Here is an 18737-nt window from a genome sequence, read left to right on the forward strand (position 1 = left end):
TCGCTGAAAACAATGCTTTGATGCATCACAGGCTTGACAGGAAGCATTTAGAAGGATAGCACTGCTTGTACTCAGACCTATTAAAACGATTATTAAATAGAATTCTTCAGCCTTTTATCAAGCTGTAGTCACTTCAATGTTTTTTAGAACATTTTACAGCACTGGAGAATCAATTTGGAATCCGTCAACCACCCATCCCTTGTCCGGGACTAAGCCTAAAAACAAGCTGATTGATACAACCCAGGTGGATTCGCTTGTGCTGTAAAATGCACTAAATAAATCCAGTTGTGGCTTATCCAGGTTATCAAATCAACCCCACAGCAATTTTACAGCGAGACAACATATAGGTATATTTGTTTTCTGGGGTTATTTAACTTACCGTTTCCAAAAGTCTGTGATCCTTTAAAGATTTTAACATAGTCAGATTCACAGTGCTGTGCCTCAATATCCAGGTCACCAAACTTCAGGATGATAGTCTTGCCTTCCTGTACTTTAATCTTCCATTCACACCATGTGTGGTTTGGGTACGTTCCGGGATAGTTCCTGGAAGTCAGGACTCCACTTTCTTGACCCAAAACTGAGTGACCACATCCATCTCCTATTTCAAATCAATGGGGGAAAAAAATATTTATTGCATTATGCATTTTTTTCCCCCCAAACAAAGCTAGAACAGTTATATATTGATTATCAGATGAGGCAGAAGATAGGAAGTCCAGAAAACACCGGTGTCTGCTTTTGCTTTTAGAAATAAAAGCAGGCACAAGTAAAGCAGGTTGTTTTAATCTAGATATGTATAATTTAAATCCTAGTATTTAACCCTTACAAATTTCAAAGTACTTTCTAGATGTGACAAACAGGGTAATGGACTCTAAACTGCTCTGATAAACCAATTCAAAATAAAACAGTGTTATTTTAAAATTCCTTTCAGCTCCAAAGAAAAGATGCGGTGTGGAAAAGATGCTATGCATACTATACTCAAAATACTCTACATATTCAGAATTCCTGAATTCACACATAAGCCATCCTTTTACTGTAGGTAAATCTGTTCTGTTACAAAACCTCCTTGTTAACTATAAAAGGTATCGAATGTCCCATAGCAAGTACTTTTTTTATAATTAGCTTTGCAATCTTGTAGCATTCTTTCACATTAATGTATGTTCTCTCCCACTATACACGTTTGCCTTGTGACTTCATATTAGGCTCCAACCTTTATTAATCTACGTAAAATATAGTACTGTATAAATCACAACAGGTGTTGTGTGAGGCACAGGTGCCAATCATACAACTGGAATCAACTACATGTTCTAATTACACTGGTGCGTCAGGCATGGTAGCCAGACACCGTACTGTGCAGTATCTCCCAAAAGCACAACAAGTCGAGGCAAGGGATTTTCAGATGGGGTCCAGGTAAAATATTGAATGTTTGCAGCAATCAGACCAGACAACTGCAGTTTCATAATAAAAAGGGCCAGCACTACTTAGGAGATATACTGTATCTCCCAAAATTAGTTGTTTAAAATAAAACAACTTCAAAACAAAACCAACTTTGGACCACAACTTAACTATTACTGAACCCTTCTAAGAAATCTATGTACAAGCCCTTGCAGGCAATGAAGTGGGGTGACAATGTGACCTTATTTGGAAATGCCTATAAATGGGGCCACTAGGCTCTGTGGATCTTCCCAATTAAGTACACCACCCGGGAAGACCCCCTCTCTCCAGCTTGTCCTCTTATCCCACAGTTTCATTACAGCATGGAGGTGGGAGAAATGTATCTAGGATTCTCATCCATCAAGGCAACCAATCACTGTATTGGAGCCGGGAGAGTAAAACATTCCTCCACATGGATCAGTTTAGCCAAACTCCACAGGACCCCACATGTCTGTAGAGCAGTGGTCCTCAAAGTGGTGCCTGCCGGCAAATTCGTGCCCGGGGCAGATGCTGTTCTGTTCTTAAATTATGGGTCATGAACACATTTCTGGCAGGTCGTAGCATGGGAAAATAAATAAAGCTTTAAACACGTTTTCCAACAAAAGCGTTACAGCAGTCTGTTGACAGCGCTGCTCGCTTATGCTGTGCTTGTAGGTACTCGATATTTTAATTTTTTTTCCTGAAGGGCTTCTGCGATACGATCAACCAATTGAATATCTGCATTGTCTCTGCGGTAGGCCAATCATGAATTAGCTGGGTGGGACATAAACTGTGTCTGTTTTAGCTGCAGGTACTGACAGTAAGTTTAACCAATAGGAGAGTCAAATATCTGCCAAGTTTTACGCAGCTATCCAATCATAAGCAAGCAGAGGGTGTGCACGGTATTCTGCATGAAAAGTGAAAGCTTTGACAGCTGTCCAATCATTCGTGAGCAGAGGCAGGTGTTAATATGCCGGGTAAGCACTGAATGTGGCCGACTTATTGAGAAAAAATAATACATTTCAGTATTTAGAATTTAATTTTCTCTCTGCTTTTTTAATTTCACCAGACAAGTGAAACACCATAGTAGATTTAGTTACGAATCCACTTTCTCCGAATAATTGTACTGGAGATGACGATCTTTAAAACAGAGTAGTGTTGACAAATTTGCCAAATTGAAACAAACCGAGACGCTATAAAGTATATATCCTCTTTTATTTTAGTTTATTCATGGTTATCTGTGGAAACGTGCTATTCAAAAATATTTGCATTGCGTATTTTATATAAAATATTTAAAAGAATAAGTGCAGCACGCACAATTACTTCCTGAGACTTGTCCTTATCCGAGTGAACCAAGAATAACTCCGACAGACACTGTATATGTTGCGGGAAGGCAGTGTTTAAGATAAGAACCTATGCAATTGTCAGCGTGACTGCAAACAGACAAGCAAGATCAATTTATGCCTGTGCCCAAATTACTTTGAGGACCACTGCTGTAGAGATACAGTACATAAAATGTGTTTTATTTGCCAGTATCCAGTACTATAGCATTTCACACAGTATTTGTCTACACATAACTTCAGTAGGACAGTTTGTTCCGCTGGTTGAGGATAAACATATTTAAAATTGTAATTGCAACACAAGGAACATCAAGCAAACGACAAAACAGATTGTTGGCAAACAACGCACAACCCCCAGGACTGAGCTAATTGATTGATTTCATCTCAGACTTCATTTCGTTTAAGTTTAGGCTTGTATTGCAAATGCAACATAGTGCAGTATACCTGCCAATGATACAGTGTTTTCATTACAGAGGTTTGGACTCTTTCCGGGGGACGGGGGATGGAACACACTGTCGAAATTAGCAATCCACACTGATTGCTTTTAAAAACTAATGAATCTGAATAATGAATTACTGCACACAGAGCATGATTTTGACACACTGTACTAGGGGCGAGTTACACTGTAGTACTCTAAATCCTAAAAAAAAAAAACCTCTAATACCGGTGCATTACAGTACTTGGAGCAATTAGCAGAATGCGCCAGCTACAACCAGGAAACACATGTTGATTTCACCCCCTAGCTACCTCACTCACTTCAGCAGTGAGAACCATCAAATGTTTTACTCTAGCATGAACTACTTGTACTGTAGCATGTATCTGAATACATATACTTTTTCAAAATTCACACCCTTAAACTGTACTTTTGCCCTCTATCACTGCCTAGACAAGATTTGTTTGGTGTGGGATTTGTTTGATTTGGGAGACGGTGGGTTCTGAATTTAAATTACATCTATTTAAAAAGATGTAGAAGCTAAACCTCATTTAAAGAGCAAATGAAAATGTTTGTCAGTTGTTTGGTGAGTGCTGTAATTTGCTTCATTGTATAATGTTAACAAGCTGTCTGGCCACCTTTTAACCTCTCTAATTTGACTAGTAAATAACCGTGCCATACCAGGTGTTTCTCTTCTTTATGCATTCAGGTAAAACTGCTGTCACTTTTACTTGATTAATAATATTCCAAAACTTATAGAAGGCTATTAAGCTGCCAGAATGTACAGATCAAGTGAAATTTGCTTGCAAGCAACATGTTTCTGTTTATGCCCGGAGATGCCCAAGGGAAAGATTTTGTGGTTATGGGCCAGCAGGTATTAGGCAAGTCAATGCATTCCAAGTCTTTCAAAAAGCAGGCAGATGTGCTTGATGGTGACTATAAATCATGTGCATATCGTGAATTACAAAGCTTGTGATAACATGTATTTTCCATATCAGAATGGGCCTTTATATCTTAACTGTCTTACACAATTAAGAGTTTTACAGTACCGCCATTCAAACTTTTTTCAAATATAACAAAACACAGAAAAGCAACTATTTTCGACATGCCTTATTTGACCCCAGGTACAGGACTCCAATGCAGACTCCAGATGCATTTAGTCTGATGGTTGGCAACTACAGAAGCTGCATGTTTTTGCTAATGCACATTTTACAGCAAACCAACTGCATCACATAAAGCGCAACGATCACACCATTATGTTCCTGTTTTTCAAGCGTACTCGGGTTCTTATTTAATCCATTTCATTAAAAATCTTTCAGAATATTTCAATAGCCCTCATCACAAACCAGGTGTCTGGTTCCTTTACATGGCCAGACAATACAAAACCTAAGCTGTGAACTCTGTCACATGATGAGAGGCTTAACGTCAGGCGATCGTAGTTCAGGCTAGGAGTACCACATACACACATTGAATACATCATTGGAAAGCCCCACGACTGTACATTTAAACAAGCCAGGTAGGTGTCTGAGTAATATGCACCTACCCACCAGGCTGAATATAAAGAGTTAAATAAATATTTGCACAAGTACAATATAACGGGTTTGTAAAAATAAATATTATCTGGCCAAAGAGTCAGGAACGTAACCCCGATTTATAACATTGTTCCTATGGGAAAATGTGCTTCGACTTACGACGCTTCGACTTACAACGCGACTTTCAGGAACCAATTGTGTCGTAAGTGTGAGGACTGCCTGTAGAATTAAGGCATCTTGCCTCCAGAGACAAGCAACACAAGGGACAAAAGTTACTGGGTCAAAGTACTAGGAAAGGTGCAAGTGGCAAGTTATAAAAGTCAGCGTATTGCTCTAATTTGTTTGTATTTCTAGTATATTTTAATTTACTGTTTATTGTATTTAAGACACCATGTGGTACCCCAGGGTAGTGCTGTACAGTTTTACCTTGGTTTCTCTCGTTCATTTTCCGTCATGTCAATATTCCTCATTGGTTCCACATAACCAGTACAAAAAATAGCTTTGTACCCAGGAGGATTCTAGCAACTAAAACATAAATATACTACAACTCGCCAGCCAACATCAAGAAAGAAAAAAAAAAAGACAACACAGGGTTAACACCATAACTTGTATTTACACTTACCTTCACTGTCAAAGGAGGATCATTTATCAGGATCAAATATTTAAACTTTATCATGATTTTAATATAAAGCTGCCTAATAAAAGCCACAATAATACAAAGATTGTTTCTGTTCCCACAACACACTGCTCATTTCAATAACAGCACCAGTATTTTTGCAGGAGGAAGCATGATATGAGTACTCTGAAATGTTTAGAAGAAACAATCTTTTTACTGGTGACAGTTCCTGGATTTTTTTTTTAAAAAAATCACTCCCTAGTTGATTTACCTATTATGTGTGAAATACACAAATATAAAAAATATATATAGATAGATATATATATATATATATATATATATATATATATATATATATATATATATATATATATATATATATATATATAATATTGGGATTGATAACCGAATATATTAGAAATAGATTCTGCAATATGGACAACACAGACTACAGCAAAGGTAAAAGTAATTTGTAATCTGTAACACAGTGACGGTGTTTCCCAACTCTGTTCTTGGCGGCACACTGTGTCTGCTGGTTTTCGTTCCAACGCAGCGCTCAATTGCTCAATTGAACCATATCAACAAACAAAGAACTTGAAAATAACGGGAAAATGCCCAGTTAATCACTTTATTAGTTCAGTGAAGGGTTAAATTAAGCAATTGAGCGCTGCATTGGAACAAAAACCAGCAGACACAGTGTGCCACCAGGAACATATTTGGGAAACACTGCTGTAACAAACAGTCTTTGAAATTCTAAGGCAGGGGTGCTGGAGAGCTACTGTGGCTGCTGGTTTTTGTTTCAACCAATCTCTGTTACTTAATTGAACCAATTATTGGCTTAATTAGTCAAGATTAACAGGTGTTTCAGATCTTTAGCCACTGATTATGTAAAAACACCTATAAAACCTGCAGGATAGGGGCTCTCCAGGACCAGGGTTGGAGACCCTTGCTCTAAGGCAACAATAATTCCACAAAGTTTTATACAGCACCACTGAAAAAAACCAAAAAGCATTACTAACCAAAATCACAGTATACTCTGCTCAGCTAATTAACGGTGCAATCTTACTGGACTTCTACTTAGCCACTTTGCAAAGTACTGAATTGTTGCATTTGAGTATCCATACAATATGCATTTCTACAGTTAAGTTTATACAGTAGTAAACAGAAGCTCTGTAACACTCTAAAAAACAGAGGAAAAAATGGAATTGAAGGTTGTATATTTTTGGGGGAGTTATTTTAATGTTGCGAATGTGTCGTTAATCCAAAACATAACTTTAAGTATGCATTCCTAAACTTGAAGATAATATTATAACAAAAGTCAACTGGAAACAATGACACAAAAAGACATACTTCTAATTTAGTAAATCTGAACTGCCTTGACCACTGCTGTCAATACCCTAACAGCATGGGAGGAAAACACCAATAACAGAATAGCATGAAAGTGATTTTGCTAGAGGGTGAAGAAACCCTGCCAGGTCTCTGACCCACAGAACAGGAGTGCATAGTGACCGTGCATTAACACATGGCGCTTAGGCACATTGTTCCAAACTGCCGACTCAAAGCAAAGGCAAGCCATTATCAGAGCTTCATATTTAAATGAAATGCAGCGCGAGCAGAAGCACAATAGGGCTGCCCTCCACTGTCATTCCAATGCACCTCAAGCTAAACTTGTGTAAAACACAGGAGACTAATTTTGAATTCATCAGAAGTCCCATCACTAATTCTGACACAGTTTTGACAAATAAAAAAAAAAAAGAAACTAGAAAAACAACATCTGTGATTTATCACATTTTTGTAACTGAGCACTCCCTTATGACTGATTGTTATTATGTAAAAAGCATCCCCGACAGATATTATGTGATACATATAAGCTGACTCTTGCCATTACAAGATCCTACTAGAAGACTAAAAGTACTGTAGTTTCATTGACACGTGCTTAGTTATATTACTAACACTACGCAAATTGCAAATGATCATTTTCTGGGAACAGAGTGATGAAGTGTTGAATATGGGCCATTCTTGAAAATATACTTTACGCTAATCTCTGAAAACTCCAGAACACTTTAAACAGAATTCTGCCCTTAGCAGACAATGGATGTTTTTATCTTTCTAAATTCAACCCCAGCACATGGTAAAAAACAGCTTGGCAAGAAACCATTCTGGCTAACCGTAGCAAACTACAGTATAAAATTAATTGAAAAAACAGTTAATAAGGATCGTTACAACTCACAGAGAAGCCTGTTATGATCCAATTACTGTCGACAGTCTATAACCTGAGGCACCTTACCCAGCAGCACCAATACAGACTGCTCCAAGTGCATCAGATGTAGTCTGAATAACAACTATTGTGTTAAAAAAAAAAAAAAAAAAGAAAGGTGTCAGGCATTCTGTAGCACTATCCCTAAAGATGTATTCTTGAGACTTAGTCTGTAACAGAGGGCTGCTGAAAACTGATTCTGAAATCAAGAGTGAAAAGTGAGAATACAACCCTCTTAAAGCAATAGGCTCATTACTGGTAATAAATAAATAAATAAATAAATAAAAATAAATAAATAAAACATTTTAAAACATCAGTACACAATTGCCATAAACTACCAGTACTGTTTTGCATATCAAGTGCCAACAACATATTAACTATTTAAGGGTTTTATTAGGTATGAGATTTACTGAAATTAGATTCTGCCACGCTCTTAAAAGGTTAAGCTATTAGTTTGTCACCAGAAACAGATTTTTAATTAAGTTATTATTTTAGCAAATGCATCCCAGTCTTATTACAAGGTTCTCCTGAAGATCAGAAGATCAGAAACCATGTTGCAGACACCAAAATAAAACACTTCTTGATTCTATTTCTAACCAATGTGTGGTTTCCCTTCATTTGTTTCTGACAGTGTTTACCAATCCTATTGTCATTCACATCAATGCAGTATACCAATTATTTAGGTTATCTTGGTGGGAAGGATTACAGCCTAGATTGATTGCTTAGTTTTAATCTTGTTAGAGGTCTCCTGTAAAAATTGTTAGAGAAAAAAAAAAAAAAAAAAAAAAAAAACCTAACATTTTATCATGGTGTCTGGCTGTTAAAAAGAATACGGCAATACTGCTAGAAAATGCTTTGCCCTGTATGTGCCCTGTTGGAACAACTAAACATGTACATATAATTTGGCCTTGAAGTAGGCTACCCTACAATCTGTCGAAATTCCCAAACTAACTCAGTCTGGCTAAACCATAGGCTTTACATTTGCTAACGAACTAAACACAAATACTACCATGTTTGCAAATAAAACCAGATACACATAATGAAGGCACAATTTGCTGCAGCAATGGAGAATACACATTTGTTTACAAATATTACTTATAATTTGTATTGCGTACTATCTGTATTTTAATATTCTCTACGCCGCATATTAGGAAAAGAAACAAAACACAGTATTACCGCACCTTCTCCACATATAACTACGTTTTAATGTAGCCTGTTCTGACAGTGTAGTAAAAGCCTGGTTCCACAGCTGATGGGTAAGCAAAACGACAGAGTGCTTCATGGACTCAAAGCTAATATTAAAATAACTTATGCTACTGTAAAATAAGTAATAACGAATCTGTATTTACTTTTAGCATTTTTGTTAAAACACGTTCTTCGGTGAATGCGTGCACTGTTGCTTTAACGATTAACTTAATACACGAATGTGCTCCTTTAAGTTCGTACACTTACCCAGCTTCTCGGCAGACGATAGCAGAGGCGCAGAAAGTCCGAAAAAAAGAGAAAGGAATCTGTAAAGCTTGTCCCTTCCTATCATTTTGTTTGAGTTTTAATTCAAACATTGGTTGTGCTTCTTCCAGTTACTATTCGGAGCTCGCGCTGCTCCTGGCTGACTTCAGACGGGTCCCTGAATGAACTCTTCCGGATTTCACACGAAGGCGGCACCCAGCGCTCACTCAACTAGTTTTGACAGCATCGTTTCGACCTAAACGGGGCTGAGAATTACAAAGCTACTGCCCACACACTGGACAGCAACAGTTGATCAATTTGGTACAACCCCCCAGCCCCCCTCAACATTTTTGACACCCCCTCCTCCAACCATTGGAATGTGTCCCGTTCAGAATACATACCCTCTTACCCCCACTGCCACCCGAAACAAACTCACGCAGACAAAAAAAAAAAACACTTCACTTCATGATGATAATAATAATAATAATAATAATAATAATAATAATAATAATAATAATAATAATAATAATAATAATAATATACCTTTATGTGTGTTAAATGGCATAAACAACACCACTGCATTTTATTTTCTACCTTTTGTGTATACCATACTGAATGTATTGTAACATGAGTTTGGTTAGATATGAGTTAATAATTATTAGGAGGATATAGATTCAGGGACACTCTTCATACCTGAGGCATACTGTCTAATATTCCAAATAAATAACCACAAAAAAGAGAAATGCTTAAATATTCCTATAGCATATTTATTAAACGTGCATGATCGTTTTGCAATCTGTATGCCTTACACAGTGCACTAACGTGTCCTGAAATTCAAACACTACCCTTTATGGACCATATTAACCCCATAACCCCTTGGATTTATGAATCTAGCCTCAAGAAAACTGAACAACAAGCACATTTTACTGAAACACTGTGAATTATACAATCAATGAATGTTGCTTATTTTCTAATAACGTTGGTGGTCTGGTAACTATTGGAGTATTTGCAAACAACCTGAAACTAACTCAGGGAAGCCACAACTAAAACCAATTGTAGAATATTCTCTCTAGTTTCACATTGGATTCCATTCCATTGTCTCTGAGAATAGTCAATTTACAGGCTATTCAAGTGGCATAGTCCCCACCAAGTCTTCATTAACATATTGTAGTTGAGATATTCAGATGAAAATATTTCATGCTGGGGCGATACTTGTCACTTCTATGTGAAGTACATTAGAGGTCTTTTATTTGTTAGTAACCCATTTTGTCTAACAAAATACAAAGATTAATGTATAGTTTACCTGCCTCAGACCGGAACTGCATTACTTCTGCTTAAAAAAAAAAATGTAGAAAATATATTTCAATACAGTGATGAAAAAGGTATTTGATGTCAATATATTTAGACAAATGCTACAGTTTAGACAACAGCATTGTAAAATGTCCAGGTTTTACAGTAAATTTGATTTTTTTGTATAAATATTTGGTGACTATGATTAAACAAATATTACATTTTGGTATATTTTTAAAACAAAACTAGCCTCATGAATGGATCAGCAAAATTTACAGAACACTATAATTTAATTCTACAACAAACATACTTTAATACAAAAATCGATTATATTTTACCTGCCAACCTGCACTGAGTTACACAAGGACACTGAGAGATACATTAAAATACCTTGGAACAAGGGTGCTGGAACTAGGGGGCTTACAGTTTTGTTCAATGGCTTTCAGCACCCCCACTTTAAAAATCGTTCCAGTGCCACTGCCTTGGAATGGTACAAATAGGCTTACTGTAATAGTAATGTTTGGGGACATACACTAGAATTACATCAGTGCCAGTGCAATCATTGCCACAGATGATTTGATAGTAGAAGTACAGTAGAGCATCATGGTGCCACCTTCTGACAGCAAAAAAGATAGCAGCTTTACAAAACTTGACTGGAGCAGAAAATGTTTCACTGGGATTATCATTTGGAGTGACTGCAGCATTTACTGATAACAAAAAGTATCAGACTTGCTTAAAAACAAAATCTGAAACACTGTTGTATCGTGATTCAGTTAGAAATCACATTTACAGGAATTTTAGGAATCAAGCCTATATATGTCTATCAGTCAATCAATCTATTTTATAGGGGCTATCATTTTGTGGGGCCAGCAGAGTTGTAAAATGTCATTGTCACGTGATTTCAATTGAACAAGGAAGTCTGTTCATTAATGGAGCAACAGTGCCCATAACAACTGAGTGCAAACATCAAGTCAGGGAAATGTAAAAAAAAAATATTTAAAAAAAGAACTGACATTTGAAGCCACTTAATCTTTAACCTACTGGAGTCCCTTTCTTTGAAGCTTCATAAAATACAGACAAATACACACATATATATATATGCATTTTGTAATAATTTATATTATAACATTGATATCGCAAACATGAAGAGTTACAGCAAAAAACATTATTTCTAATCATAATCTGTATATGCTGACATCATAATGAGTAACTCTGATAGTTTATGCAAGACAATAACATGTCACCTATTTCTCTTTCTGCATCTCTGATGTTAATAAGTGAAAACTACAAAAATTCCCCAAACCACTTAAGATCTTAGCAGTTATTTAGATAGCTCAGAGGACACCATAGTGTGTTTACACTTATTACTCTGACCTGTGCTGCCTTATTACAGTCAATTTAATGTAAAGATTTACATTTGTATGCATTAAGGTGTGTGACCTCAGACTGATTCTTATGAGGTCCTTTTCGCCTATGGATATAGCCGTCATCTTGATTTCCTTGATGAAAACCATACACTGATAACATACTGATCACATTACAACGCTCTACTAAATAAAGAGCCACGCTGACTGTAAAGATTTCTCATGATGGACACAGACGAAACAACAAAAAAGCAGATCAGTACACACAATGATGCTCCTTTAATTGAATTTCTTGCAGAGTTTCCATTTACCTCAGAATGTTACCAATAACTTGAGCTAAGGAAGGAACTTAGCAAGTGTAACAATTGGACCAGCCCTCCCCCTACCGTGTCCCCTGGCAGGGATGTGCATCATCTTACTTCACTGTAGGTATTCTGAGGCAAGTGAAGAAAGTAGTGGCTGGTGATCGTTACAGGAAAATGATTTAATAAACTGAGTGGATCTGGTTTCTAGGAGGCCTTTCACATCAAAACCACTACAACTTCAACAAAAACAAACAATGTGCACAAGATTAATTCAGAATTCAGCTGTTGGATCACAATCTCTGGTAGCGTAAAAGGCAATTCAAGGGTTTTTAATATTACATACATGTAATTGTATGTAAATGATGCAGACATACATCCATGTTAGTGTCAGCGTGCTATGTCCTCTACCACCCATTATTAAGAATGCACACAAAATCTGGATTTCAACATTCCACCTCTGTGATGTAGGTTCTCCTAAAATCTGTCAGAGAAATAACAGCTGCAACATTGCACCAGCAGGAGGTGCATGTGGAAAGTAAAAATCACCATAGTATTTAAATAGGCAATAAAACAAAACAACATGCAGTTATCCACACAGTTACCTAGTATTGTGTTTAATTCCCCAGCCAACACCAAGGTACAATATTATTACCCCAAGCATTTGTCTGATAATAATGCTGAAAACAAACGCTATGACAAGCTATAGGCTTTAAATACAGAAAGGCTGATTAGTGAAATCAATTCTGAAGGAACAATTTAACAGAATGCACTAACAAATAAAACCACACAGATGGTATCAATGTAATTATTTACTTAAGTAAATCCCTGATTAGCCAGCTCTTGGCTATGCCTCAGATAGAGGCCATTTGATCAGACCATGGACACTGACCTTTGCAATGGGAGATATTTGGTAATTTTTTTTACAACACAGTTCAGGAACAAAATGAATCAGATGACACTAAATTGATCTCTGCAGAACTGAAAATGTACATAATTTCTAATGAACTATGGTGGTATATACTAGGTTTCTCTATATACACTTTCATAGTTTTTTTTGGCCCACAGGGAGCTGAAAAATAAAATTTCTTTGTCACTGAGCCAAAACAGTCATTGTACGGAAATGAATCCAGTATGGATGCAAGCAATTCCTTTGCTGATTAAGCAGTAGAAAAAATATCTATAAGTTTGTTTGTTTGTTTGTTTTTTTTAATCTTAAGGGTGAGCTACTGTGCTACTGCAGTGAAGGACACATAACAAATCTTGCAAAATACTAAAAAATGACATTTTGTTTTAGAATGTTGTTACTTTTGAACTTTTGTAGGTGCTTGTGACAGGCTGACCAATGGAAGGCTAATGCAGATAGTTAAACATGAAAAAACAAAGACAACAAATAAACATACTGGCTTCAGACTAGGATCTGTTGGGATGGTACCTGCTGACAGCACACTTTGCTGCCAGTCCCCTCTGTCACTAGCTTTCTGCATCCTCTTTTATATCCTCCTGGTGGAACTATTAATCTAATAATTGATGGGAACATGAATTTATTCATAACAATCTTTATTTTTATATAGGCTAGTGCCTTTCATAGTGGACCAGCATCACAAAGCACTTTACAAGATACAAGACTAGAGTGTGTGAACTATGTATCAGTTATGAGTGACTTACAACAATGTCTCACCTGAAAGACAGAGCACTAGGAGGTAAAGTGACTTGCTCAGGGTTACAGAATGAGTCAGTGGCTAAGCTGGGATTTGAACCGAGTACTTTTTGGTTACAAGCCTGTTTCTTTGGTTACAAGCCTGAGCATGCTTTCATGTCATATTATTCACTGCTCTTTAACCATGCTTTACCTTTTCTGTGATTTACCATGCTTGCTTGTGCTATACTGCACTTTGCTGTGTTTTTACAACAGTGTACAACTGTGCTGTTGAAGGTGCCGTCCAACAGAAAAGACATTAACTCCTGTCAAACGTTAAAGACATCATGAGATTTATTTCAACTAGTTCAAAATCTGCCTGGTGTCCTGGCTAAATCCAAATCTAGGAAGAAAAAAAACACCCACATCTTTTGTCTTACCATATACACATACTGTGTCCTACAGTTTTCATACTTTTAAAACCTATTATATAATATAAAAAAATATATAGATCAAAAAAACTAAACTAGGCGATAATCCTTAAATTGGCCTTTAGCAATATAGTTACTCTGATACAAACTAAAATAAGAATTGATTTTTTCTGCCAAAATCAACACTGTCAGTGTCCTATTTTAATGTTTCATTTGAACAAACTCTGAGTCACATTCTTAAACTACCTGTAATCATAGATTTCTTAACTTTCTTTGTTCTACAGCTACCAGCTCTTTCGTGAAACCCCTAGCTGTGTGAATTCCCAGTCTCGGATTGCCAGTAATATCTCGTCATAACCTTTGCTTTTGTTTAAAAAGCAATATTTTTAAAGTATGAAACTGGACTTTAGGCAGCAGATTTTTTTTTTCGTTCCTAGACTTTTGAACTGAAAGCTATGCAATTCAACAACAGGTGTTATGCTGTAAAGGCAAAATAGGGAGTGGCTGATACTGGCGATCTGGTGGAAACAGCATTGATCAAAGTTTGTTTGATTATTGTTTGGTATTACAAACAGCAAATGTAACACTTTAATGAAGCTGTGCGTGATTTAAAAGTGAGTTCTCAAAATAAGTAGTGTTGAATGGATTCTAGGATACTGGAGAAGATACAAGCTAGCATATGGAATTACAGCAAGCTGCTTTGTCAGGTAGCCCTGGTCTTTGTGTTGCTGTTCAGCGCACAATGCAGTTGTGATGTGAATGACTGCCACAGTGTGTGCGGAAACAACCAGGTATGTTTAAGCGGTTTTCTTATTTCATATTGCTGGTTTATTATTTCTTTTAAAGCTTGGTTGCATCACTGATTCAGTCCAGTGAAAGTGTAGTGGATGAATGCTACATTTTAAACAGCACAATGCAGGAAGGTTCCTTTTGGTGGATCTGCTCAATATTTCAATTCTAAAGTTGTTGAATTTCAAGAAATAGTTTTATATTTGTTTTGTTCTCCCTGTAAACTCAGTAAAAATAAATAATGAAACGTACTTATTCATGAAATGATTCATTGAAAAAATATTGTTCTCTCTGTGACAGTACAGCACATTGAAGTTTTAATGCTATCTGCAATGTGCCAGAGCACTTGGTGTCCATATTAAGCTATCAATCCAATACAACTTTAGGAGTCAGCTGCAGACTCTGTACGATCCATAGAATTGTATTGCCTATCACCTGCCATGTTTCCTTGTTCTGTGGTGAATGGTTTTCCACTACTGTATTGACCACTGACCTTAGAGCTACCAGCGCTTCCAGACACCATCTCATGCTCATTTTAGTTAAATGAATTATACAATGCATAATACAATGTATTGTTAGGAACAGAGCACACAGTATTGTCGAAAAAATCCTAAAACTTCATCAGCTGTTGTTTCGGACAATCCTTCCATTTTCAAGTGTACACAGTGCAAAGCTACATTTACTACATAGATTATTTTCTATCAGTAAATGTTTTAGGAAAATAATTACAAGCTTCTTGGGGTGTGTTACTAACACAGTACTGCACATTTGAAGGAAGGATAATGCATTGGGAGGCAGTGTGGTCCACTGGTTATAGTCCCGGGCTTGTAACCAGAAGGTCAAAACCCACCACTGACTGACTCACTGTATGACCCTGAGCAAGTCAATTAACCTCCTTGTGCTCCATCCTGCATATGAGATGTTAAATCAATGTCCTATTGTAAGTGACTCTGCATGTAATGCACAGTTCACAGCCTACCTCTGCGAAGCACTTTGTAGTCGTGGTCCACTCTGAATGGTGCTATATAAAGATGTTATCACATTGTTGCTCCGAATTTGAAATACTGTAAATAAGATTATTTTTTAATGTTACAAAAGCTTACATTGTTCAAAAGAAAACTGAATTAACTTTTTAAAACTGCTGCAATATGCAATTTGAAAAGAGTCAGAAACATAAATAATAATGATTTGTTTTGCTGAAAATTGATGGAGACCACCAAAACATGGAAAGGAAACATGCAAAATATAAAAGTCCTTTTGTTATAGACAGTGTTGTGTGATAAACGGCCTTTAACGATCTTTGACACCCAGTGAGATAGGATTCACAGCTCTGTAATTACCTGCACAAACAATCCTTTGTGCAGGTCAATATGCTCTCCTGCAGTGTGATCACCGGTTTGTGCACAGCCTCCATTCCACTGTGACTCGACTACTTAACAAATGGCTGCAGTTGTCTGGGGGAGGTTGAGTGCAATGGAGAGAACTGCGTGATACACTGTCAGTATGGATTCTGACCCCTGTTGGTAAAACGAGATTAAAAGCTACATCATTGCTTGTGCAAACACGCCTGATGGAGTGGAGTTTTTTGAGCACAACAATGTTAATAATAATGTCTAATGTGCCAGTACTTTACTTTGTAGCATGCATGCCTATGTTTTCCTCCTTTCTGGTCCAAGGACAAATGCTGGTTTCTTAGCTTAGAAAATGTTGAAACTGGATGTACATGACTTCATACAAAATAAATATGAGAAATGAGCATACATGTCTTGCTCAGTTATTGAAATACAAATGTTATGAATGTAACACCAACATTATTATCTCTCCACGTGTCTCGGATAGCTATTAATCTTTCTGAAACACTTTTTTTTTTTTAATAAGGAAAAGTCTGCTCTAATTAAAACCGTGATTTAGTCTGCATTTTGAATCTGTTGGCCGCAGGATTTGGTATTCCAAATACAGGTAAGTTACTTTACTTGAAGTAGTGTGTGCGTGTGTGTGTGTGTGTGTGTGTTTGTACTGAATGGTCCTGTGTGTTTTATTTATTTATTTTTTTTACCAGGTGACATTTTAGAATCTATTTTGCATTCATTCAAACTCATCGATCTGTCATCATGAAACAATCACACCCCTAAACCAAATGATGCACAAGGCAAAGTCTGATAATTAAACATGTTTGATAAATCGAGATTACACTAATAGTTACAATTTTCATACAAGACCGTAAGTGGTCACCGGTCGCTCACCACAGACCCTGTTCACTCTACATAACCTATCTCGAGAAACATACTCGAAACTGTTCTAATTAATCCAGCTCAAAGCGTCCACACAAGATGTACCGTTTCATTTAGTCGGGCGTAATGTGTCCACACAGTATAAGAATAGTTCGGTTACAGTTCCTAGCAGCAATTTGAACAGTGGAAATTAATACAAGTGTCCCACCACGCACTGTATTTTATTTTAAAATAAGGTGTTATATTTCATATTAATATAGGTGCAAATTGCTAAAAAGAAATAAAACAAGTATTTTGGAAAAAGTACATGCGAACACACACAAGTAGGGCTTGAAGTTTTCGAGTTTTATTTTCAATCAGGTGACGTCCCGTTAAACAAACTTAGCTGATTCTGTTTTTATAAGTAAACTTTTTTAAAAAAGCTATTCATTATAATAATGTTTGTTTTACCTGCATATCTTGCCTGCGCCTAATTCTGGTCCCCTTAATTTTATTTCAAACAGAGCTGATAAATTACAGGAAGGGTGAGGCAATCCACACATAAGAGAAAGGGCGGGAGCGAACCAAGGACCTTCTCGCACTGATATCTCTCGCCAATACCGCTGTACAAAACAGCCGGCTCCTTTGCAAGGAAGGCTGTTGTATTCCCTCAAAAGTCTCTTCTTCAGGTGAAAGTAGGAAAAAGAAAAAAACTAAACGTTAACATTTAAATGAGCGATTCTGCATATCGACATGCAGCTTCAGAATCTAAAAAGAATAATACAAAATCTTAAATACAAGTTTGTATTAAATATGTCACATCAGTTCATATATATGTGTATTACCGTTTTGACGGCGGATTGCGCTATCAGTATGTCCTTTTAAATCACATTCATAATTTTTGTGGGTGTCACCATCTTTCCGTTGAGCAGCTCACCAGAAGAGCGGCGAGTTCGTTGAGTCAACGTTGAGCCAACGCTGAGCGTCACTACCGCTCAACAGTGAATTCAGGGACGATTTTAAAAGTTGTTGCTTCTCAGCGTTGCATTTAGGTCGCGCAGTATTAACCCTGTGGAATGTCGCTAGCCAATCAGAGCTGTCCCGCAAACCTCGTGGTTGTAGGAACACGTTGCCTTTGTGGTATAAGCAGTTGCGGCATAAGCATTGTTTTATGACCGAGAGTTGCAAGAAGTCAAAGAGCGAGGAGATGCAAAGGCGTATTCATTCTAGGCTTTTGGTATGCAAAACACATGAGAATCAAAACTGGGACGAGATTTTACAACGGGATTTTTGGATAATGTGTTTACCAACCAAGTAAGTGGAATTTTATTTAATGAAAACGATATTTTTTTTTCTTTGTAATTGGGCAATACATTTTATTGTTGATGTTGGTTTAAGGCATTGATAATAAAGTTTGTATTATTCGTATTTGTGATGGGGTAAACAGAATAAAAAATGCTTATTTGTTAGCACTCTTAACGTGGTTATTTATTTATTAAAAAAAAAGAGAAAACTACGTATAACTTGAAACACGTACCGCGGGACGGTACAATGCTCCCGTTGTTAATGAAGTCCAGTTTAAAAAAGAACGCGTGTAAAACAATAAGTAGCCCAGGAATTGCTATAGGATTCTTGCTGAAAGCACCTGACCTAGGGCCTGTTAACACAGGGCAGG

General features: G+C 36.8%; 2 protein-coding genes across 3 annotated transcripts in view; one reads left to right on the top strand and one right to left on the bottom strand.

Annotated features, from left to right (window-relative positions):
- The window catches only part of LOC121316177 (discoidin, CUB and LCCL domain-containing protein 1-like), a 31038-nt gene extending 21730 nt beyond the window's left edge, over positions 1–9308 (bottom strand). The window contains exons 1-2 of one of the 2 annotated variants that reach the window (XM_041251044.1): positions 9041–9308; positions 380–598 (exon numbers count right to left, since the gene is read on the bottom strand). In XM_041251044.1, the coding sequence (XP_041106978.1) occupies positions 380–598; positions 9041–9125 (304 nt within the window). In that variant the 5' untranslated portion in view covers positions 9126–9308. The remainder of the gene's footprint in view (positions 1–379; positions 599–9040) is intronic. The other variant, XM_041251045.1, reaches the window with a different exon arrangement.
- A 5042-nt stretch (positions 9309–14350) lies between these two features.
- Positions 14351–18737, top strand: part of LOC121316436 (proto-oncogene tyrosine-protein kinase ROS-like) — a 57815-nt gene continuing 53428 nt past the window's right edge. The window contains exon 1 of the mRNA XM_041251506.1: positions 14351–14854. Coding sequence (XP_041107440.1) covers positions 14705–14854 — 150 coding nt within the window. The 5' untranslated portion in view covers positions 14351–14704. The remainder of the gene's footprint in view (positions 14855–18737) is intronic.

This window comes from Polyodon spathula, chromosome 5, assembly GCF_017654505.1.
Source record: "Polyodon spathula isolate WHYD16114869_AA chromosome 5, ASM1765450v1, whole genome shotgun sequence".
In the NCBI taxonomy this organism is placed as follows: domain Eukaryota; kingdom Metazoa; phylum Chordata; class Actinopteri; order Acipenseriformes; family Polyodontidae; genus Polyodon; species Polyodon spathula.